Source organism: Paramisgurnus dabryanus, chromosome 7 (assembly GCF_030506205.2).
Source record: "Paramisgurnus dabryanus chromosome 7, PD_genome_1.1, whole genome shotgun sequence".
NCBI classification, from domain to species: domain Eukaryota; kingdom Metazoa; phylum Chordata; class Actinopteri; order Cypriniformes; family Cobitidae; genus Paramisgurnus; species Paramisgurnus dabryanus.
The window spans coordinates 12,092,802-12,119,316 of record NC_133343.1 but is presented as its reverse complement, the minus strand read 5'-3'; the positions used below and the strand labels follow the sequence as shown (position 1 = coordinate 12,119,316).

The following is a 26,515-nucleotide window of genomic DNA, read 5'->3' as shown; positions in this document are numbered from 1 at the left end:
CATTTACTCTTGTGTTGTTACAAACCTGTATACATAGCTTTGTTCTGATGAACAAAAAGGAAAATATTTTGAGAAATGTTTGTAACAAAACCGTTTGTGGACCCTATTCACTTCCATAGTAGGAAAAATTAATACTATGAAAGTAAATGGGGTCCACATACGGTTTGGTTACAAACATTTCCCAAAATATCTTCCTTTTTGTTAATCAGAACAAATACATTTATGCCGGTTTGTGACAACATGAGAGTGAGTAAATGATGACAAAATTTTCATTTTTGGGTGAACTATCCCTTTCATATCAAATCACAAGAGACAGTCGCAAATGTTTTTCGTGTCATCACTGAAATTTCAGGAACATCTTACCTGTTTTGTAGCTCAACTTTTGACAAGATAACCACTCTGTTTTAAAGGTCACGTTCTTCCTGATCCCATTTTTTTAAACCTTAGTTAGTGTGTAATGTTGCTATAATACCATAAATCAGGGGTTTTCAAACTTTTTGTGTGTGTGGACCACTATTTGTAATCAAGAATTTTTGCGGACCACCTTATATTACTCATAATAAAATATGTCTACACAAAGTCCTGAATTTATCTGCACCTCTAAAGGTTTACTAGGCTTACTAGCACTAAAACTATAACTGGTCATCACATCAGTACAACAGATTCTTAAAAAAAATAATTTTTCTTAAAAAAAATATTATTTTATATTTAATTTTGCCTTAACACTAGGGGTGGGAATCGCTTGGACCCTCATGAATCGATTCAGAATCGATTCTTAGGGTCCCGATTCGATTCAGAATCGATTCTTGACGTACTAATTTGCATATCTGTGACGTCATTACGTCGCATTTGCTTTCAAAGCCAGGTTAATGTTTGCGCTTTTGCTAGTCTCTGAACTGTCATATACTGTACTTTAATGCAACTAGGGTAGGGGTGTGCTGGTTTCAGAATTGGTGATGACGGTTATGACGTGAGTCAAATGTGACGGTTCGTAACATAACCGTCTGTGGGGGGCGTTTTGCTCGTTTAAATGCTTGTGGATTGACGCGAAAGTGTCATTTTACCATAAAATCATGAATGTGATGCCAAGTGTGTTTTAAACAGTAATGACTTTAAGCAATTTAACAGAAAGCAATTAAATATTTAAAAACACACTGTTGGCAGAAGACTGCGCTCCTCTCTCATATTTTGATAATCTTCAGAGAAACAGATTTAATTGTGTCTATATCTGTCATTACATGGACCAGAATGTGGGTTAAAAAGCGTCTTGAAGAGGTTTTGCTCATAAATGCATGTAAAGTAAAGTAATATGAACTTGAGATTTTTATACTGTTATTAAACTGCACAGTATGCGCTGCGAACACAGCCGACAATGGCCACGCGCGGCAAACGCTCTCCACATACAGTACGCGCTGTTCAGTGCTCACACTTGCGAAGTAAACCGGCGTTTGAATAAACAAGACACTGATTAGCTACTTACTCTACGTTTATTTAAAATGAACAACAAGACAAGCAGTGAATGTGCTTTCAGGAGAGTTAGATTAGCATGAGAGGATTTGAACATGAAAAGAGCAGTGTACTGACGCCTTTCCGCGGTTAAAACAACATTCCCTCTTATGGTCATTCATGTTTATTTGATGCTATAAAATAACTAGAAGGAAGAGATGATTTGAAAGGTAAGACTTTGTTTAATACGTTTAATCTCAAAAGTAACTGAAAAGTAACCTGGTCTGTCCTGTATGTCAGCGCGTTTTCAGTGTCTGCTCCGCTATGTATTTTTCACTGCGTGAGAACATGGTGGGGCGTATAACACAGACTGTTAACAATTGTTTTAAATCTTATTTAAAAATTCTTTATGATGAAAATGTTTTTTAAATATTTTAATAACACGGTTTTGCTGGTTATAGAGCTCTAATGACGGTGTTCAACTATAACCGTCGGTCTCACGGTTATATAATGACCGTCACAGCCCTAAACTAGGGATAAATAATGTCATTCTTATATACATACATGTCCTGTTTCTGTTGTAAGACATTAAAACCAGTAAAAATATTAATTTAACGTGACATATTAATTCTATACGAACGTTAAGCGTCTAATCATCATCATCATACACAGTGATTGGCAGTATTACTGCACTCTAAAAAACAAACGGTGCTATATAGCACCAAAACAATTGCTTTGGATCGTAACGATAGAAGAACCATTTTAGTGCCATACAGATGTGGCCTTTAAAAACGCGCGTTTTCTCCCGCGGCATTCGCCAAATCGTCTCGCGGAGTCACGCAGAATTCTGCAAGTGTTTTCGGGGGGGCTACTTTCCCTTTTCCCTTAATGTGTTTCGCTTCACAGAAAATCCACCAGGTGGCGCATAAAAAACTACATTTTTATATGCGTTGTCATTGCGGTTGTTTCCAGAAGTTAATAAGGGCATTGCTGAATATTTAATATTTCTATTAAAACAGCAAAGTGACGTCAACCCCTTATTGCCAGCATAACAGCGCATACATATATTAAGATGACTGTACGTGCAATGGGCATTTATACTAAGTGCAACAAAGAATTTAGTGTGAGCCTAATATCCTTAACTCTATTTACAATGAATATCTTAATTATTTGTGTTGTCGAATTTTGACACCGTTTCATTGTTTGTTTATAATATTAATAATTATGTCCGTTTTTCTAAAAGTATTAATATTTTAAAGAGATTCATGTGGTATAAAAATACATGTTTTAAAGTTAAAAATGTTGTAAAAATATATTAGTATTATTGTTCTTAATATATTAAGAACAATAATATGACACTTGTATATTGCGCTAAAATGCTATACATATGGAAAGAGGAATTCTTCTCAACCACCACCAATAAAGTTAAAAAAATATTCTTTAGAAAAACGGCGTTTAAACCCACGCAGAGCGAACAAGAAAACATGGGCCTATGCTTACATACTGTACAGTGGGCATATGATATCTTTATTTAGTTTTACATATTTAAAACTTTAATAATACCTTTCTTGCGCATATAGGCAGTCAGTGTTATGATTTTTTTTAATCCTTTCAGCCGTTATTCATAACAATAAAAATATTTTTCAGTGGCTTTGTAAATATATTACTAAAATAATGGATTAAAGTAACTTTATAAAATCTCTTAATGTCACTTATGTATTTTTTAGTTGGTCAAAACAAAATAAATGGCTAGAAATAGAACAGACATTTTAATTAAAAATGTACATATATTATAGGCGTATATTATCCTTGTTATTATTGTCCTTCCAGATATCTTATCTCAGACGTTCGCAGTCAACACTTTTAAAACTTTTTTATATAAAATCTAATTTATAAATTAAAAAACAAAGTTTTAAGTTAAGACAATAATAAATATGTTTATTTTTATTGAAAGAAAAACGTAGAAAATGTTATTATGGGTATAGTTGATGCAAATAAAGTGTGCAGTATACAAAAAATGCAAACAAATTATTTCTAAAAGTGGCAAGATTTTAAAAAGATAAAGGTGGTATAAAGAAAGACATGAGAAAAGTAGAGGTATGCAAAAGAGCACAGTTTAGTTATTGTTAATTAAAGCGGTTTTATACACCTTTGTTTGAATTGACAAGCATTTTATTCGCCACTTTCAACACATTTTGTGATTCATTTACTGATTTATTACAGAAAATTGTTGTCAGAAGCAAAGCTATTGTACAAAGCATCTTTATATGTATGTTTTAAAGTTAAAAATGTTGTAAAAAATATATTAGTATTCTTTAATTTAAGAATAACAATATGATACATTTATATTGCGCTAAAATGCAATATACATTATTCTGCAAGCAATATAAATTATTCTCAACCACCACCAATAAAGTGTAAACATTATTCTTTAGAAAAAAAACGGCGTTTAAACCCGTGTTGCGTGGAGCGAACAAGAAAACATATGCTTACATGCTTATTCGGCATATGATATCTTTTTTATTTAGTTTTACAGTTTTAAAAGTGGCAAAAAAGTTCTTAAAATCTAATGAATACTGGTTTTGTAAAATGTATATAACTGCAGATGCGTGCGTGGGATCCGGGCAGGTATCATTTTCCTCCAGACCTTGACGCATGGTCGCGGGAAGGCGAGAAATATATATTTTTTTTTAAGTTAAAATATTTTGCACAATTGATATATTACTTATGAATATTTTAGGAAATTATTTTTGACACACGTAGGTTATTACGTGTATTTTGGATTTTAATTTCATTACTGTGCCTATCCGTGGCCTCATCCGAGCGCACTTTCTCCGCCTTGCATCTTTTGAAGACATTGGTATGCAGCACCATGACCCAGAAAAGACTCACACACCTTTCCCTGATGCATGCCCACACAGAAATACTGAACTCCCTGGATATTAGTCCTCTAGCTCATGAGAGACTTTGGAATCTCTATTATACAACCGGCGCAATTCGCGAGGCGAGTTTTTTCTGTTCGAGTAAAGAGCGCGTTGATAATATGCGTATTAACGGAATGACAACGCGGGTTTGTTTATTACATGGATGCGCAGCAGCACAAAAACGCTTTTTAATATATAAAATTAAAGGATTAAAATGTAACAGATTATTATTGAGTCTCTTGGACATAAATGATGACCAATTATGAGACGTTAGAAGGCGCAAAGAGCTGCTTCATCTGTAGCTAAGTAAATAAATGCTTTGCTTTAAACAAATGCATCTACTTTTAAATGTTTTTTTTTTTAAATGCTACCCAACGGATTTATTGTATATAATGACTCTGCACCTGTAGATATGGTGAGATGAGAAAACATTTTAAGTAATGCTTTTAAAAAAAAACATTTCGCTGTCCAAGTGCTGAAATGGCTCTCCACACGTTTGTAAATTCTTTATCTTTTGTTTGTAACAAATAAAGTATTTTTACAGTACAAACCTTATATAAAGCCTATTCTAAAAATGTAATTATACACCATGTTTTTCTTTATAAAAGTATACAATATCAGAACTAAACCCATTATTATTTTTGTTCAAATTATGAATTATTTATATTTTTAAAAAAGACAGTAATAGTACTATTTAGTAAAAAAAGATCTATATAAAAATATACTAGGTATGTTAATGTGAGAATATTTTACATCTGTTAATCGACGTGTGATCTTAACTTAAAAACGAAAGTAAAATATGTTCGTCCGCATGGACATTGAAAACTGTGAAGTTTAATTAATATTATATGTTGTTATAATATTATATGTTGTATGTAAATTGTAACGAAAGTAATTCCCCCTGGGATAAGTATTTTTGCTTCTGATTAATAGCGCATATTCATCTGAGAACTGATGATGTCTGTGTGTTTCAGACCCTGGCTGTGTGCCCTGAAGTGTATGACAATAAAGTAGTAAATCTCAATGTATTTATTTTTAAAATGTATTTTAAATAGGCCTATAGGCTCATAGGTTTTTTGGTTAAAAAAATTCACAGCACCCCCTGTTCAAAATGACTTCCAGCGGCCCTGCCTTGACGCTTTGTGTGTTCGACTTTAAATGGTGCGGAGCTGACTGGTCGGCGTATGACATCAGAGTACCGCGAGAGCAAAGGTAAAGTCGGACCATTTGTAACATTTCGACTTGCTCTCGCGGTACTTTGATGTCTTCGTTGCCGAACTGTCTGCGCAGCGCCACATAGAAACGCCCTTTGACTCTTTAAGGCAAAGTACCAGCAACATGAGAAGTGGTGGCACGCAAAAGAAAGTGAAGGTACGCAGTAAGCTAAAATATAAAGTGTCTGTACTGCGAGCACTGGTTTAGTTATTTACATCGTGTGTTGCTCTTTCACCATTGTGCACCCGCGCACTCGCTCTGTAGTTTGTAGCTCGCGCTCCGGCTTCGATAAACAATGCCCGTTTCTCAATACAGGGGAGAGTGGGGCAAAGTGAGCCAGTGGGTAAGTTGACCCACCCCCTTTATCTAGGCAACCATACAGATTTGTAGCCATGTGACCACAAATACAGGTAGCAACCATAATTTATATTTGGCTATGTTAAAGAGAAGGACAAATTAAAGAGTTATGATTAAAGTATGATTTAAAAAAAAAACAGTTTTTATCCTATCAAAGTAAAATGTATACATACCAGGTATAATGGCTGTTATGTCAAAGTAGATTTATCCAGGTCTAAATATTTATACCATAAATATTGGTGATAGGCTAATGTATAAAACCATGTGAATGATTTAGCTAAAGATTAGCCTGAATTACTAAGCTAGGCAGTTTCCCAAAACGGTGGCTGTGGGGCAAAGTGAACCAGATGGGGTAAACTGAACCAGGGGTTCAACCCCACCATGAGGCACTGTAACCATTGAACATGTTTCATAACAAAAAAAAAATTCTGTGTAGTTTCGCACAACTGTTTTTTTCATTTTTAAACATTTTAGAAAACATATCATGCTAAGACATTACAATATTAATTAATTTTTATGCATTTGGCGTTTTGCAGGTCCACACTGAAAAAACAAACATACCACTCAGAAACGTCCATTGACAATCTCCAAACAATAAGTTGTTCCTCAAAATCTGTATTTTCATCTGATACAGACTCAAACATGAGTGGATGACATCAGAGTACCGCGAGGGCGATTTAAAACCAACCTCCTCCGCTTTATTTCTCGTGGTACTCTGATGTCATCTGCTTGTCGGTTCTTGTGGCGCTGCGTAAAGTTGACCACACCTAAAAAATGTACTGCTAAACTCGACAGAAATGCTCTGTATACCAGCACCTCCTTTATTACTTGTATAGCAGGAAAAGTTCTATTTTACTTCTCAGCGTGATAAATAGCTTACAAGGTTTGGTGTGTGAGCGTGTGAACTGACAGAAATGCGTCTGCCTCATGGTGATTGCGTGGGACTTGAGAGCCTAGGTTATATCAACATATGTCAAATTAAGTTACCTGATATCCACTTAATTTTATAAGTTATAAACATTCATTTAAAATAACATACAGCGTATGTATTAGGCCTATTTGCTTAAATTGCATTTTAACAAAGAAACTGCAAGGGTTGAAATTAAAACCCAACGCGCTGGTGAAAACTGGATAAACCGGTTTTCTTTTGATTCCCTGATGATGAGGTGATCGATTAGCATTGGGGGTTGGCAAAGAATTGGCAGACCTAGGGGTGGGTGGTTTTTAATTTCTTGACTCTGTGTCACTGGTAGCTGCTAAAACAAGCAGCTAAACCATGTACAATTAATTACATTTTGGAATTAACTTCCTTCATGTCTTTTTATTTATACACTGTAAAAAATATTTTCTGAATTTTTAAGTAGTTAGCATTAAATATGTTTACAAACAATTGGTTTACAAACTCTGGGATGTTTGTGATTATCATCATTCAGAAAAGTGGTGCTTGTGTTTAGACTTGTGTTTTACGTGATTAAATCATGAAGATTACATTAGTTTCTTTTCAGTGTAGAACAGTTTGTAATCAAAATGCAAAAATATAGTATATTTATAAACATCGTTTATAACAAAGAGTGAATTAAAATTAAAAAAGTAATAAAGTTAAAGCTGCTGATAATTTTGTTTATATTTACTAGCCTTTTCTGAGTGAAAAATGTTTAGATTTTGTTAAGTAGCCTAATACTCCAATTTATTTCAGTGTGGGTTTCTCATTTTTATCAGCTTTCTTTTGCTTTTCAAAGGGCCGTCTACCTTTGCTACCGCCAGTGCTTTAATGTGGGCCGGTAGGCGCCAGTACTCAGTACCGCCACTTCCAAATATAGCTCTTGAGCCTACCACCATCTCTCCCTGCGCCCAGAACGTACTTCTATCGTACCAGAACGCTCATTTGCACATCTGTTTAAATCAGAGGCTTAATTTAATCTTTTGGCTGCGCTGCCGCTTTTCAAAGCGCCCTTCACAATGCAAGCTACCTAATTCGTCCCACCGAGAGCAGAGACTACATTACCCATACACCTTTGAGTTTTACAAGTTAAAAGCGCATGCATAGCTTTTGCTGCTGTCAATAGGCTTGTTCGACTTCATGCGGCGCCCCGAGAATCGACAGCCGGAAGACGTCACAGTATCGCGAGAGCGAGGCGAAATATGATTTCTTGAATCATTCTCGCGGTACTCTGACGTCATCCGGCTGTCGGTTCTTGTGGCGCCGCATGAAGTCGAACAAGCATAGTGTTAACTACGTGGTTTGGAGAGGTGTGTGAAACGCGCAACCATATCTGCTTTGTTAAAATGAAAATACAATGAATACTTAATATGCCCTCCTGGTTTTAGACTCTGAGGAGTAAAAGAACAAGGTCAGAATCAGAGGACTCTCGCTGGCTGACATCCCACCAAGCCAGAATGATATCGCTGCAGGTACCCTTTTGTAGGTACGTGACAATCTCTGCTGTCGCGGCTGTCAGCTTGGTTCCCCTCGACGCAACTTCGGATTTCCTCAGACGATGTGCAGTGTAAAAACATTATTGAAATTGTATTATACATACTTGCTAAACTACAAGTGAACAAAATTTCAATGAATTTGAACGACGCGCACAGGAGTTTTATCACCCGCAAAATGGAAAACAATGGGACAAAATAAAGTGATGACTTTCGAGTTTCAAATGGCCAATATTTTGTTATTCTTGAACCCATAGACATGGTCTTGGTGTCCAGAGAGTATCTTTGCCCGACAGCGACAATATGTTATTAAAAAATAAATTACATCATTATGGATAAATGAGTGCTTGCAGAATATATATATTTGAGAATGCTTATCAGTACTTTTTTGTTTCTTTAACTTTAAAAATGAATATTCTTCTTTAGAGATGGGCAATTTTCAGCAATAGCACATTATATTCAACATTTTGAGCTCATAAAAAAGATTTTTCGCTTATTTAAATTATTTTTTTTATGTTTTTATGCACGTTTAGTTTTGGTGCAATTTCATCAAAAGCTTATAATTAGGAAATACACACAACACGCTTAACGTATATTTTCTATATGTTAAAAATGTTGTAAAAATTGCGTATTCTTATATAATAAGAATAACAATATGATACATTTATATTGCGCTCAAAATGATTTAGAAATGGAAAAAGGAATTCTTCTCAACTGAGTGCTTGCAGAATATATATATTTGAGAATGCTTATCAGTACTTTTTTGTTTCTTTAACTTTAAAGATGAATATTCTTCTTTAGAGATGGGCAATTTTCAGCAATAGCACATTATATTCAACATTTTGAGCTCATAAAAAAGATTTTTCGCTTATTTAAATTAATTTTTTATGTTTTTATGCACGTTTAGTTTTGGTGCAATTTCATCAAAAGCTTGTAATTAGGAAATTCACACAACATGCTTAACGTATATTTTCCATATGTTAAAAATGTTGTAAAAATTGCGTATTCTTATATAATAAGAATAAAAATATGATATATTTATATTGCGCTCAAAATGATTTAGAAATGGAAAAAGGAATTATTCTCAACTACCACCAATAAAGTTTTAAAATTCTTCTTTAGAAAAACGGCATTTAAACCCACGTGCACCGAAAAAGAAAACGTATGCTTACATACAGTCCGTGTATGATATATTTTTTATTTAGTTTTACATATTTTTATTTATATGCATTTAATAATAGTCTACCGTAAGGTCATAATGTACACACTGTTAAAAATGATTCAGTGGCTTTGTAAATATCTCTAAAATAAATGATTAAAGTAACTTAATAAAATCTCTTAATGCAGTTATGCGATTTTTTTAGTTGGAAAATAAATTACTTAAAATAGAACAGATATTTTGTGTAAAATGTACATATATTATTTGATGTATACGCCTTAATAATATAAGTATTACATTTACAGATTATTTTAGTCAATATATTTAAAAAGGTCAGAGTAATATATTTAAGTTTTTTAAACTGTAATAATTGCATATTTCAAATTATTATTATTTCTATTTGACATCAAAAATGTGTAAGTTTTACGCCTAACTTGAAGTATGAATTACTTATATTTTCACATTGATATTATTTGAGTAAATGTAGGCAAAAAATAAATTAATAATAAGTAGAAAAAATGTCAATTTTAAACAATCACATAGCCAACGGTTTTTAATCAGCAACAAAGAAACTGCACATTTTGCCGATGACAAACACCTCAGAAACTTCTCCAATTTATGAATATTTACACTCATAATATGATTTTATTTCCTTAGTACAAAAGTATAACATATTATACAAATTCTCAGTGAAATGTATTAAACACCATTACATACTTTTTATCGTGTTTCATACCATGTAAAGGGAAACATGATAATATAAAAAGTAGCCTACTGTTCAGTAATGCAGAAAAGTGCAACACAACCACGTTAAAGCTATTAAAACGTTCAGATGCAAAAATGAACTAAATGTAAAATTAGATAAACTAGTTAATGATATTGCGTAAATGCGCTCGGTCTCTTCAAAGGTCTTCGCGAATTATTTTGTTATAAGACTCGATTATCATACATCACGTCTCTTCTACTGTAAGTACACGGAAAAAATAAGACAAATGATGCGCGTTTGAGTCCGATTTTTATGAAGAATATGTGACTGTTTATGTAACTGGCAAAAGAAAACTTCGCCAACAAAATGTTTGCCAAAAAGCATGCATTTGTATGACATCAAAGTCTATCGCCTAAACATTGATAATCCGTGTCATGTTACTTCAATATCATATACTGGGTTAGTATACGCTAAGCATGAAGTCGAGCACACACATTGTCGTCAGTATGGCCTACATGAAACACGCCTGCCCTCTACAGGTTTTTATATTTCCTGCGTCCCCCACCGAACTCCCCTTCTGCGGGATCTCGCAGAATTTCGGAAGTCTCCGCGGCATTCTGCTCTCAGAGACGCGCATTTTTAAAGGCCACATCTGTATAGCACCGGTGAAGAACCAGTGAAGCACCAGTGAAGCACCAGTGAAGCACCAGTGTAGAACCATATAGGGGCCATATAGCACCACATATGGTTCTACATAGCACTATATGGTTCTACACAGGTGCTTCACTGGTGCTTCACTGGTGCTTTACTGGTTCTTCACCGGTGCTATATGGCACTAAAAATGGTTCTTCTATCGTTACGATCCAAAGCAACTGTTTTGGTGCTATATAGCACCGTTTGTTTTTTAGAGTGTGTATTTATATAATGCAGCGCACCCAGCGACTGAATAACAAACTATGTGCATATTTTTACAGAAGTATATTCATGTTATATCTAAACAGTCTGCGGATGGTTTAGGGCAGGGGTGTCCAATACGTCGATCGCAAAGGCAATGCCGGTAGATCGCACAACTGCTGCTCCACGCGCAAAATTGTCATTATGGTCTTTTGGAGTAATTGTGAAACATGCAGGTCTTTTTGAGTTGCTGCGCCTTTCTTCTCAAATGTGTTTTGCCATGCCACTGCAGCTCAGTTGCTTTAACTTCCAAAATTCACATGGATGCGCATTCTTGCCTCACGCAGTTGCTGATTCACACGCACGGTGTGTGTGAGCGAGCAAACGAGAGGGAGAGAGAGGCAGCGTAGCGCTGATTTGTATGCTTCTGATACTGTCTGTTTCACTAAACCGCATCTCCGCTATTTTAAGGAGTACTGGACATGTACTCAAGGATTTTTTTTAAAACTCCTCAAAAAGAATAGAGTAATGGTGACAGCCCTAAATTCAATGTAGAGATATATGCAGTATAGTCCTACAAGCATTTAAAGTGTTCTTTCTCTTCTGCTCTTGTAAGCTCCGCTATGCGCTCTTGCAGGGCGCGCTCTCTTAAGTTGTCCGTGTGCACATTTTTGCCCACCCCTACTTAACACGGACCACCTGCAGTACCCTCACGGACAACAGTTTGGGAATGGCCGCCATAAATAATACCTGTAAAGTGATAAAGCTCAAAGTTCACTGCCAGGCGATATATTTTCTTTAATAGAGTTCCTTATTTAAAGCCTACAGAGAACGACCGGTTTAGACTACAGCCCTCTATTTCCTGCTTTAATGACGTCAGTAAAACGTTTTTTTTTTTTGACTAACCTTCACCCACAGGAATATGTCAGTCAACAGCTTTGGCTCAAACGACTCTGTAAGCAAAGCTGCTATTGAATCACAACACATTAAACAAGCTACACAATCAGAGCTTCAGTGAAAAAAGCGCTATACAGATAAGTACATTGTGTGAAAAATACTGCGTGTTTTTTACACGTGAAACATGAACACATGTTATATTGCCCACTATAAACACAAAGCTTCAAAAACATAGAAAGAACGTTAGCTTAAAGTAAATTTTAAAACTTATACCTGTCGAAAAATTCTGTTTTTTGGTGTTTAGTTTGATGAATTCCTAAACATGATCTTAAATGACACCCAGAGCACCTAGCACGTTCGGCTAAATTGCATGTGCCAGCATGCAGCAGTGCAACATTGATGCAGCGAAAAGAAATCCAAAATTTACAGACTTAAATTAGTTCAGAAATTACCTTTATAATAAAAAAAAACAAAATAAGGTCAGAATAAAGTAACAAGGTGCAGAACAAATGTGTTCAAAAGGCCTGAAGTGCAGGAAAATGAAACAAGCCACAAATAGTTAAATCAGATAACCCTGAGTGATCTCTAAATAAAATAAAAATTAAGAAATTATTAAAATAACGAAAGCCAGAATTGCCAACTTTGTCTTTTTAACTGCAGAAACAAAGAGACAACTGCTTCTCAATGGTTTATTAACCTGGAAACCTCTCCCCATATTGACGTGTAGCCCAGGCACGGGAGTTGTTGGATTTATTTACGCACGTTAAAAATATTTATTAAAAGCTGCTTTATCACATATTATCTGCATTGCATTATCATAATAGGCTGTATATGAATGAATGAATGAATGAATGAATGAATATTTTTATTTAAGTGTCATGCACTCAAAGATGCCCAGCCCGAATGGGCTTATATGACACTATCCAGTCATAAGGAAAGATGACCATCACAAAAGAAAACAAACAATATAATAAGCCACAACATCCTGACATAATCACAACTAGATCACCTCATCTCGGGATGCAAAGTCTTTTGTCTTAAAGTGCGTCTTGCAGGTTAACCACCACTGTCGATTAATGGGTACATAAATCACTCAAGATATGTGTATAATTTTTAAAATGTCTCAAAAATGGTCTTAAAGACCACTTTTTTTACGTTTTTGGTATTAACGGTTTTTTTACGCAATTCTGCGATGACGTCACGTTGGGGAGAAGTGAAGGAAGCCTCAGCCAGAGCCATAGAGATAGATGAGACATTTATTGCTGTTTAATACTTACGTATACAATTTGGAAATCATATATACATCGTAGTAAATATATAATGTGTTATACTGCAAAGTTACCATGATAATTATTATTTATGATATCTGTGGAAATAAATAAAACTTCGCAAATCTGCTGATTTGATCCATTCATGTCCTGACCACCAGGCTAGAGATTTTTAAACATCCTTAATCCACACTTACTAGTCTATCAAATAATATCTCAAATATATTGTTTTGTGAAATAAAAGAATGCTTTGTTATATTGTTTATGCGATAACGAATCACACGATCATTTTATACGCAGCAGTCGGCAGCTGCAGCACACTCGGATCCGACCGCATACATACTGTAATAAACAGGCGTTCGGCGGCTTTTTACATCACAACAGGCTATGCCATTTGAGGAGGAACCGCTCATTGATCACCGTATTTTTATAAATCCTGTACATGTTTGGACCTGCCGAACAGGTTGAGCACTTTCATATACTTTGTTTAGCAGAGAGGTTGAGCAGTTTGACCAGCGGGCTGCGGGAACCGGACGCATATCACGCCGCCAGACTGTGTTAACTCGAAATGTATAACTATTATCAGATCGACCCACCGGGAAAGTCCCGACTCTCTCGATTGCCATTCCGCTACTGGTTGTAAGAAAGTGAGTGCGTTTGGGTCGCTGGTCCCCGCGAACAGATGTGACGTGCCTCACTCAGCTTCCAGGATTAGAGACATGCTGCCAAAACCGTTTGTGCTGAAGATCGCATAAAGTTACACCCATTTCAGGCAGGATCATCCCCCTCAAGCCAGCATGCACGAGTATGTTAATTGTTTGTTTACTTTCTACACGAAGATATGCTAACGTTATGCTATCTGGCTGTCTGTCTGCCTATCTCTCTATACTAGCCTGTCTGTCTGTCTGTCTAGCTATCTATCTATCTATCTATCTATAATCTGCGCTATCAGAACTGTACTTTACTCGTCTTTCTATAGTCATTCTCAATGCTCTCAATGCGGCTTTGGGAAATTCTCTCCCCAGCGTGACGTCATACAGTGCGTTGTGGGGGAAAGGAGAATCATTGCAAACCGCTGTACTTTTTCATACTTTTTCGGGTTTTGTGATACCCAACAACATAAAATACAATGGATAACAGTTTAAATGTTTATTATCAACAAGCAAATTGCACAAATTCGTTGAAAAATTTTACCTGCAAATCGCCCTTTAATGTCCATGCCTTTTCAACAAACGTTGCCATACAAAAAATTCATTTTCAAATAACCAAAACATAATTTCACCTTCAGACATCCAAAACTGATCCGGGTTTTTCTGTTGCATCATATTATACAAATCAAATCTTGAATTATTATACAGTGGGCAATAAAACATAAGATTAAATTCATCCTCCACCAAACATAAATCGCATACAGAACATAACCTGTCCTCCTCTGGGACTCTTTTAAAGCGCCCCACTTCCACCTCTAGAGGTAGCACTCCACCTCTGAGCTTAGTCAGAAATTTTCCTTAAACTGTACATAACTTCTTAATTAAGGCTTCCGTAGCATCTCTAATATCCACTGTTTTTTATAAGTGTCAAATCATTTTTGTTTGATATTGGTGATCCCTGTATACCATTTAAAAACAATTGTTGTAAATTTACTATTGAGAAGATCTCCTTGGACCAAGGATGTCTGTGAGCTAACACACAAGGCGGTTCCATAGCCTAAGGACTTCTGCTCTTTGTTTGACCACACAGGGCTCCCAGCCCATGTCCCCCTCTATGGCCGCCCTAGTGGTAAACCTGTGTACTTCAAGAAAATATCTCATAGCTCTACTTTGAACCATATTACATTCTGGAGCATCTTCAAAGCCCAATACTCCAGCAGCATAGAACAGCACAGATCCAACCATTTAATCACACAGTTTAGTAAATTTGTCAAATCTCAGCGCAGGGCAGACCTTCATCTTATTAACCACAGCTCCATGTGCCCTCCCAGCAGACTCTGATAACACTCGTCTGCCTTCTGAAAATTAAAATTGAAAAACAAAACCGAGATACTTATAAGTTACAGAATACATCAATATTGTTTGTCCAAAATAAAATACATGATCACTCCGATATACAAAAAGGTTTCTAAAGTGAACTATTTGTGTTTTATCAACATTAATGGCAAGTCTCCATTTGCTACACCATTTATACATAATATCCAGCATCTTCTGTAGTTTTGCCTCCTCGTCAGGAACCAAAACAATATTGTCAGCGTACAATAATATGCTGAGTTTCAGATCATCAATGTCTATACCCAAGTAAGCTCTCTTTATTTCTTGAACTAAATCATTCAAATAGATGGGGTATGAAACCAGTCTGTCCTAAGGCTTAGATCATTCACCTGCACACAGGCTAGTGGGGCTTTGTACAAGGCTTTAATGGATTTATAAAAATGACCATCAATGCCACACATAATTAATTTATATTCCAGAAGGTCTCCGTTTATCCAATCAAAAGCTTTTTTTAAATCAACAAAATAAACAAACAAAAGTTATTTTGTCTTCCTGTAGTTTTGCAGAGATGACGTTTTTTGTGGGCGGGGCCCAACTGGTGGCAGAAAGTGAAAGCTCTGCAGTAGCGGTATGAAGGGTTTTAGCATTAAACTGTGATTTTTTTTTTCATGGATCTGGTGTTCTGTCAAGGTCTGTTTCCCCTATGTTTACCTTTAGTGTAATGTTTCTTACAAGGTTTTCCTCACGTTACCTTTATTTTTTAGATAAATTAAAAGTTTAAATGGCTTGGCTACTGATGTGTGCATGTATGTAATGTTTATGTATTGTTCTTTATTGGTAAATAAAAAAAATATTTTTACGTATGAATCGCATATAAAGTACATATAAAAGCAATATACTATCATGTATTCTATTTAATACCATTTATTAAATATTTCATAATTTTTCTGTTGTCTATTATTTCTTCATGTATAGCCTACATATTTGTTCTAAACTAAAACTTTTTTATTATAAAACTATTATGTTAAATTAATATGAATAGGCCTGTTTATGTATTAATAACACTTTACATTGTGTGTGTGTTCAATTTATATATTTATTAAGCAGTGCTGGGCAGTAGCTTCAATACAAGTAGCTAGTAGTTTAACTACATTTTTCAGTAGCTTGGCGGTAGCTTAGCTGGTTTCTAAATTAAAAAGCTTTTCAGTAGCTGAGCTCTTTTTTTGACCAAGTAGTGAGGTAGCTTCCACACAAGCTACAATTTTCCAAACATTTCTGAAGTCGTCCTGAATTTGAGAATAAGCGCGTCATTTGAATCGACACAGGATGTCGTTTGTTCCGTATTTTCGAGTTGAGCAGCCTTCATTCATACAAAACATTACCACTCGCATTCTGTGAAGACTCGTGCTCTACCTCTGACTGGGTTATGTCACCAAGCCAAGCTAATATAAAAACATGTAATAAATATTACAATTGAAACTATTAATAGAATGTGCTTTGACGGGCACCTCACAGACTCTGTGCAGGCTACCTGCGGGCCCACGTTGGAGACCCTTGTGTTAAGATATGTCAGGGCCAGGTGTTTTTGAATAAAGGCAGCTCAAACATGCATTTTATTCTGGGAGTAGGATAAGTCCAGCAAACAGCCCCAAAATGTGAAGTACCTAGGCCTAAATTATGCTTGTATTGCCTATAATTACCAAAATGCTAAATTGAAACTGAATAAATCATTACATAATAAAACTGGTTAAAAATAAAAAAGTAGCTTGGATGTAGCAAGCTACTATTGATGTAGCTTAGCTTGCTACATTTCCCAGGGGGGTAGCTTCAGTGTAGTGAAGCTTTATTTAATGTGAAGTAACTGGTAGCTTAGCTCACTACACTTTCCAAGTAGCTTGCCCAGCACTGTTATTAAGCATGTACACATAATAATTTTAGAACAAACAGGAAGAAGACATAGGCTAAGATATAAGGTAGAAAGAAAAAATAGAAAACTGAAAAATTATTAAACATTTAATAAATTATGATATTATTGCTTTTTCAGTATAACCCATTAAAATCTTTATTCCTTCTAAATAAATTATAAACGTAATGTGATAAAAACGCTATAAGAAACACATCGAGGGAACAGACTTCGACAGAACCCTGGACATCTTCTCTAATTATCTTCTATTCTAATTATTAAAAGATTTTCAGATGATTTCATTACTACAGTCTGTCAGTTTAAAGTCTACATGCTCTGTTTTTCCTAAATCCATTCTGCTCATCCACCAAGATTTTATTAATTTCTAGAAAGCCATTTATTGAAATGCCAGAAAAAAATGTTATAAACTGTACGTTACAGACTAATGCCTCTATAATTCAAAGGGACTCTTGGGTCAGCCTGAGAAGACTTGGGGATAGGCTGGATAATAGACTTTATATAAAACCACTTTGAAAACAATATTTACACAATGCAGAGTCTTTAACAATGTAGCACCCGTACTACCACTCTGCTCATTACTTGCATGAAAATGGTGGGTGCTTGGGTTCGATATAGCTCAGGTGGATACCAAGAAGGTGCACGGAACAAGTTTCTAATAAGTTGTGAAACTTTTTGACCATAAAATATTTAAAATAATGAGACCCAGAGATAGTTTTAGTTTAACAAAAAATAGGGTTAGCCCTGATTTATTTAAACCACAAAATTGAGCAAATAGAATATAAAACTTTTCACCAAAACAAAATATCAACAAATATACAAAATAAATAACCAAACAATTCCCCAAATACTTCAACGAGAGCCTCTTTCAAATTATCTAGAAACCTCAATAGTTTCAATCCCACGTTGTACACTCAAATTAATATTATTAAAGTTCCCCTACCTTATTGCTTTCTCAACATTTGAAAATACACGGAGAACTTTACAATAAACAATACAACGTCACCACGTGAACTGAAACAACTCTTAGCACGTGCAATGGCGGTGGGCCCACTCACACATACATACTCACGTTTCAGTTACTCACAGTACTGCTTGGAACGAAGAAAAAAACACGTTGGAGGCCTGTGTTAGTCTTGCAAAAACATTGAGTGCGCTGAACAAACTGGCAAAACATTGAGGGCGTGGAAATGCTCCTTTCCTCCCGCTCCGTCAGACGGGTCTCCGGCTTCTTTTCTAACTCATCTTTTGCTTAACAACACCTGCTCAGTTTCATCGGGTTAACTCACTTTTTTTTCGCGTTATGTAAGGGATAATGTAGAGGCAGCCGGTAGTTATCAGGAAATAAGCCCCGACAGTGTGATCAGGTATCACACTGAAGGGGCTTATTTCCCGATAACTACCGGCTGCCTCTACATTATCCCGCTTATTACACGGCTACTTGCCACATAAGAAAAAAAACTGGACATGAATTTGAATTTGAAACATTTTATTGGCATATTTGTTTTAAATTAACATTTTTATCCTTCCGCGAAACTTTGCACAGATGCATAAAATGATCGTAATACCTTATTAAGATCCTCTGCTTCATACTTGTCTGTCTCCATTTTTTCTCTTTAATGCCCATTCTGTATTTTTTTGTGTGTTGGCTTCGTAGCTGTCATGCTCTATTTTGTCAAGTTCAGTCTCAGGAAGCTCTGTGTCTTGTCGTTGTTCGTTCTTCTATCCACTGTTTAAATGTTTTGTTTTTTCCGTACATGTTAAAATTAATGTCAAAATGTTGTGGTTGTCCAGTGTTTGTCACAAGATGGCGCCAAACAGTAATCTTTATTGGCGCGGAGCGTTTTAAATCGTTCAAGTGGTACCGGCTATGCGTTATTATTTTGGAGCGGTTATTATTTGAAAAGAACGAACCTGCAAATGTCTCAACTGACCAATCAGAATCAAGCATTCCAGAGAGCCGTGTAATAAATCTTTATAAAGCGCTCAAGCGTCCTCTCTTTCACACCTGTCCAGCGAGAGGGCGAAATCAACTTCCCGCACTCTCTCTCATGTTCCCTCCCTTGGTCACGTGCATCCGTTGTCATACCGACAGCCAACCACTATTGACTATACAGCATTAACTCTTTCACCGCCATTGACGAGACATCTCGTCAATTAAGGGAAAACGCTTCCCCGCCAATGACGAGATTTTCCGTCTTTCCGCAATACCGCTATTATCCACCAGGTGGCGCCCTTCCGCAACTTTTTAAACCCGGAAGTATTGCCCTATGGCAAGCGGCTGCATGTCCGTGTCTGTTTTAAAGATTGCTCTGAATGGGATCTCTATGAAAAGTCCGTCACAAAAATGGAATTATCTCTGCTTTTGCTCAAAATGTGGTGTTTTTGCAGAAACCTACCCATATTCAAAAGCTGATTACAAAAGAACCACTGAAGGTAGGATGAAACGGTTTTTTTTGTTTGAAAGCAGAGGATCTGTTGTTTCATTTGGTATATTGTATGTTTATATATTCAAAGAAGAAAATTTTCTGGAAGGCATTAAACTTTGGTGAAAATCATGAAAAACGCTGGCGCTGGCTGGCAACTTTTTTTAAAAACGCTGGCGGTGAAAGAGTTAATACTCAAATGACCAATCAAATGTAACAAAAAGTCTTACATTATTAAACCTTTGATAATATTATTTAACTAAATAATACATTTTAACTTTCATCACTGCCATGACATAAAATCTTTCCACATCATTCGCCGAACGTTTAGTCAGTCTCCCATTACCAGCCAAATAATAATCCTTTGCCGATGGGATTTCTCTGAAGGAGAGTTCACAAATCAAAATCCATGATCTCTCGGCCACCAGCTTTGGCATCAGGTCACAGCGCAGACCCTCGCCCAACAACTCTTTAACTTTAGCCTCAACGTCTTCCCCTTCTGCTTGCGGCACCCGGCAATAACCAATGAGACGTCCGGATCAAATGGCTTGCCCCACACCTCCTTTATGTTCAATTTCATTTTAATGCTTTCCATTCTGGAACTTAAAATACTGACTTCCAAATTCCCGTTTTTATTGGGCATTTCGTTGACTGCCTTCTCCAGCTCACTTTTAAAATGGCTTGTCCATCGGAAATCAATTTCTCCAAACTTCCTCGGAGTGTATTTATTTTTACATCTATCTGTGTTTCAATTTTGACTTGCATGTTGCCCATTTTGGTCTGCATATTATCAATTTTAACACTTAGCGCATGCAATTCATTCATTAAAGAGGAATGTTCATCGTCGGCGTCCTTCTTATTGCGTTGACGTGTTTTATCAGCCATAACGCAACTCCAAACAATCCAAAATTCCCAAAAGTTCAAGACACAATCTTAAGTAGTCAATTAATTACTTATTTAAACAATATAAACATTTAGATATAAAGTTATTTGAGGTTTTATACTGAACAGGTAGGGACAAAACGTTCATGCGGCATCTTCCCAGCATGCAACAGCATCTAGTATATTAATATATTGTGATAAAACTGTTATGTGTGAAATCAGATAATCAAAACTCTCAAAACTCTGTGATTGTTTCACGTTTATGTCTATATATATGTTTCAGGATCCCAGGCAGGCTGAATGACAGGAGGACACCACTAGGAGAGCTAAACTGGATTTTTACAGCTATCACTGACACAATCGCTTGGAACGTCTTGCCAAGAGGTTTGTCTGATTCTACAGACATTTCATTGCCTCCATGAGCATAATAAATTAATTGATATTTTAACATGCCTTAAATGCATTGTCAGAACCCAGATCTGCCTATTGGCCCAGGACCCAAAATAAATTTTCCCTAAATTCAATATTTTCCCCCAAAATATTTAGATATTAAGTATACAGATATAAACTTTTAGCATCCCCAACTAAAATTTTTAGTCCCCAACAATTCAGTTCTACAGACCTCAAGGTTTTTTCAATAGTATGAGGAATCAGCTTGTTCATAAACTGCTTATACGTCCAATGCATGCTTCTACTGCATATACTGCTATTACAGATCTCCTGCCGATTCCTCAATTTTCTTTTTTGGTGCTGTGTCTGCCGTTTTTGTAGTTGCTTTACATATAAGTTTCTGCTTTAACCTGTTTGTCATTATTAGCTCGGGGTACACGTAACTATTTGATCCCCTGTTGATTTTGTAAGTTTGTCCACTTAAAACAAATGGAAATCTTTATACTTTAATGTCAGGTTTATTTGAACTGATAGAAGCCGAATATCAAACAAAAAATTCAGTGTTAATTTCGGTGACGAATATTTTTCTTCATAGTTTTTGTTAACAACGTTTTTTCACTGACGAAAACCAGACGATAACTAAATAAAAACTAATCCATGATGACGACAACTATGACGAAGATCTGTTGACATTTTTGTCAACGAATAAAAATGAGACAAAAGTGTCGGTGAGTGAGGGATAGAATCTCTGTGTGGTTGGGAAGTTAGACACACACACACACCTGAAAGACTTTATGCGGCGCTACGCAAGGCGATTAGATGACATCAAAGTACCGCGAGAGTGAATTAAAAAGATATGGAGAAGTGTTGTCTCGTGGTACTTTAATGTCAAACACCAAGCGGTTTGCGTAGAGCCACCTTAAATATAACACAGACGCAGAGGTAACAATCTACTTGGCGGGGCATAAGCTTGCTGCGTATGTCATAAACTGTACAAAAAAGTTAACGTCTGGTCTGAAAGAAGAGATGAAGAGCAGACATATGGATGCAGATAACATTTGATTTTGTCAAGGGATCCTTTGTTAAACTTGACGTGACGCTACAATCAAAAAAAAACGTTAACCACTATTGCAGAAGAGTTAAACCGCAACTCAAAGGCAAGCAAAAATGTTTTATATGCTGATGCTACATTATCAGCTAACCTGAGCTGGTACATAATTTGATGTTCTATATAAGCCAAAATAAAACAGCGATGTCCTGTACTGTTTGCCTGAGTAAGATCGTATATATAAGAATGATTGACATGTGTTTTTGATTTAATTCTTAAAGTGAACAACTTTAAGCGTTTTTAATATTCATTACCTCATATTTCTTGTTTACTGAATTATTACCCTCATTGGCCACGAGAGCTTTAATTATTTGAATAAACTAATACTGTCCTTCATAGGTCAGTGTCCCCTGTCTGTATGTTAAAACAATGTAGGGTAAATTCAGGCATTGAGAGGAATGTTACAAGTGTCCCAATCAACCCAAGTACAATAATTACTGGACTTTTCTGAAATATTAAGGTTATGAATTGCTTTTTGGGATATAGAAGAATATTTATATCCCAACAGTTACATATTTGTCAGTATGGCACATCACATTCAAGTAGGGATGCGCCGATACCACTTTTTTGGAATACGAGTACGAGTACTTGCATTTCAGTACTTGCCGATACCGATACTGAGTACTTAATAAAAAACATGATTCAAATTTACAGGTAACAGCTTTAGTCATATAATTTAACAAAAAAACAAGTGACTAGTTTTCCAGTTTGTTGTAAACTCTGCCTCTTTGGACAACACAAGAGGCATTAACCCCTTACACGCCACTCAAACATAGACATTTCTCAGACCGTGGTATCGATCCCTGGTATCGGGGGACTTTTAACGAGTACGAGTACTTTAGAAAATGTGGTATCGAGGCCGATACCCGATACCAGTATCGGTATCGATGCATCCCTACATTCAAGTACACAATGACACAAAATTACATTAAAACCCATTTAATTTTAGACTAAAATCTCATGGCATTTAGTTAACCAAAACTAGACTAAAACTAAAAACAATTCAAATGACTAAAATATGATTAAAACTAAATTGCATTTTAGTCAAAAGATACTAAAATTAATTCAAAATCTGCTGTCAAAATTAACACACTTACACGCATCATCCTGACACTTTAAGAAGTTACTTCTAATTTCATCTTTTGTGTAATAGACAAAAGTCCATAGAATCTGTATCTTCTGTTCCAACCTCTCCATCACGATGGGCAAGACCAAAGGGCTGTAAAAGGACATCTGGGAGAAGATTGTAGAACTGCACAAAGCTCAAATGGGCTACAAAAGACAACTGTTGATGTAATTTTTTGAAAATTGGAAGAAAGACCTTCTCATCAGGGGCCGTATGTATAAAGCCACTCAGAGTTAAATTTTAGTCTTAAGTGTGTCAAAATTCTAAGAATTATGTAATTTTACTCTGATTCCTAGACTTAAGAATAAGTGTGATTTACAAGTATGGTTATAAAGTGTTAAGACTAGGTCTCCTTAATTATTAAACAGAGCTGGAGAGGTCTCTTCACCTAGTTGAGAGTAACAAGAGGGCAGCAGAGAGGCGGAGATCATGCACTTTAAAACAAAGAATGTGTTGGAATTATTTTCTTTTAAAATTGATTTCTTTAGCATTTTTGACAAATTTCTTGTTTGCATTGTTGCAAAGCAGCAAATTTACAGTAAATACATTTTAGTATATAGGAATTAATATAACATTATAAAATATGAAGAGTATAAGGGTTTTTATTCAATATTAAATTACACAAAATAATATACAATATAAAATGGATAAGATGTATATTAGCAAAACTTATTCAAGTGCTTGCACAGTAAAAAATATATTTTATGGGCACACAATATATCAAGACAGCCTAATTAAATGATGTGTGTGTGTGTGTGTGTTTGTGTGTGTGTGTGTGTGTGTGTGTGTGTGTGTGTGTGTGTGTGTGTGTGTGTGTGTGTGTGTGTGTGTGTGTATATATATATATAATAAACATAATATTTTTTTATTTAAGGATCAACTTAAAAAAATATTGATAATGCCTCAATTTTTTTTTGTTTTTCCACTTGAAGTTTCAGTTTAAGTGATATAATTAAAGTAAAAAAAAATAATTAAATATTAGGTGTTACTAATTAATTGAAGTTTTATAAGTAAAGACATGTTTTTACATTTTACAGTTTATGACAGGTAAATAAAATACCATAAAATGTAAATAAAATGAACAATAGCATTATTAACCAAAAATTTGTGAAGTATCTTTAAGATTGCAGTCACACCCATTACATGAAAAGGGATATTAATAAAGTATAAAGAGTATGAAACCCTGACCAAAAACATAATGTTACCAGTAGCAATGTTAGCAGTGAGCAAACCAAAGGCGACAGACACAAAGATGGCAAAAATTACAATCGTGTTTAAGTGGAGAAATCCAACTTAACTGGATCATCTTGTTCAGGCTTGATCATCAAAGTATTTTTATCTAAATCTTTGCAAACTTTTGTCTTTTCTTTATAAACAGCCTGTGAGTGAATTCAAAATGATGATATTCATCATACTAATTTTTTTAAATAGCATTATGTTTGTCTATTTCATTAACATGTTGAAACTTAGTCAAAATGGTGCAAAGTCAGGTAAAATAAATGCATGGAATTATTTGTAGTATTGTTAAACATTTTGTGAATCAAATTTAAATTAAGATATTTAAATACTAATATAATTGTAATGTCTTCATGATTAATAATTGTATGGTGTCACATGCTGCTATGACTGTATACTGTTGCAGATTTGCTATTGGCTGATTCAGAGGTTCAGCTATTTAAAACGAGAGATTAACATACATACATGCATATATATTATATCAACATTCACGACGAGAAATGTCGCAAACTAGATTGAAGCAGTTATCAGGAAATGATAAATGAGACGCATAAAAATTACGCGCGTGTCATGGCAACATGAAGTTGGTTCAACTCTTTAAAATGAGGACTGGACTGACGCAGATATCAGGTAAGTTAGCTCGTCACTTACTGCGCTGAAGCGGAAATCATTCAGCAGCATAAAATAATATTACGTCACGCGCTCATTTGCGTTTATAATAAACAAAAATGCCCACGGGTCATCCCAACAAGATATATTGTTTAGCTTCTCAAAACTGGGGTTTTAAATGCATATTAACAATCAAGATGAGAAATGTCTGAAAACTGTATTAAATCAGAAATCAGGGAGCTCGTCAAATATCCACTCTGAACCTGAGATCATTCACCAGCATAGAACGGCGCGTCACGCGCTACTTTATAATCTTATCGTAAACAAAAATGCACGTGAGTGGTTTCTGGAGAAATAAATAATAAATAATATGCAAACTTCAGATGCTGCGTAGAAGATAGTGCAGGACTTTATTGGTCACATGTCTTTCTGGGGCCTTGCAGATGCCGGCAAATCATTGGCAGTGTAAATGAACAAAAAATCAAACCATCCCGGAAAAACCCAGGATGCATTTTCCGTGTATTTTCTGGAATGTCTGTGTGAAAAGGGCTATACTATCAGACTGGTTCTATTTCTTACTAAGAAGTTCTTGACACTTAAGTCATAGCTTCAGACTATTTCTGAGAAGTTTTATACATACAGGCCCTGATGATAAGAAAGGTGAGGGATCAGCCCAGAACTACACAAAAGGCGTTGGTTAATGACACACCCTGACGAAGGCTTGTTAGCCGCAACGCGTAGCTGTATTTGTTACCTGTTTTTAAAGATTAAGCCATGTGAAATAAAGGCTTTTTAATTTTTCTACATTATTCGAGTGCCTTGGAGATTTCTTATACTAAAGACTTGTAAATGTTTAAAAGAACAGTATGTAGGATTGTGGCCAAAACTGGTATTGCAATCACAAAACTTGTGGCTAAAACTGGTACTGCAATCACACAACTGGTGGCCAACACACAAAATGACAACATAAACATCAGTTGAGGGCTGCAAGTGATATAAGTATTTGAAATGAAAATGATTTCTTAATGTCTAGTGACATATCAGGGCTATTTTATGATAAATTTATATAAATTTCTTACATACTGTTCCTTTAATGTTCATTTAACTTTGAACAAAATGTTGCCAGTAAATAACATAAATCTACGGTAAGTTACTGGCAACCAGCTGCAACTAACACTGTAATTTCTACTAGATTTTTTTTACAGTGTACATTATAAACATTTTCATTAATCTTAAGTGGGCAAACTTACAAAATCAGGATGGATCAAATCATTATTTTCCCCACGGTAAAGGCACAAGACAAAATTTCTGTAGACACAAACACTAACACCAGTTTCACACCGCAAGCGTGAGCAGTTTATTCGTAGCGTAAAAATCTTTATTTCACAATACTTTTTTCTTAGATGCATTTAAAAGCAAAACTACACTTTTTGACCCTTAGTGTAATTTATATAACTGTGTTTGTTTAATCCACATTGTTTTCGTGCTGTTCTGGTCCGTGTAATGACAGATATAGACACAATTCACAAATAT

The 26,515-nt window shown here is 35.4% G+C and overlaps 1 protein-coding gene across 4 annotated transcripts in view; it reads left to right on the top strand.

The window, feature by feature from the left end:
• The window catches only part of rptor (regulatory associated protein of MTOR, complex 1), a 343,625-nt gene that overhangs the window by 172,260 nt on the left and 144,850 nt on the right, over nucleotides 1-26,515 (top strand). For all 4 annotated transcript variants that reach the window (XM_065253269.2, XM_065253268.2, XM_065253267.2 and 1 more), the window contains one exon: nucleotides 20,797-20,897. In XM_065253269.2, coding sequence (XP_065109341.1) covers nucleotides 20,797-20,897 — 101 coding nt within the window. The remainder of the gene's footprint in view (nucleotides 1-20,796; nucleotides 20,898-26,515) is intronic.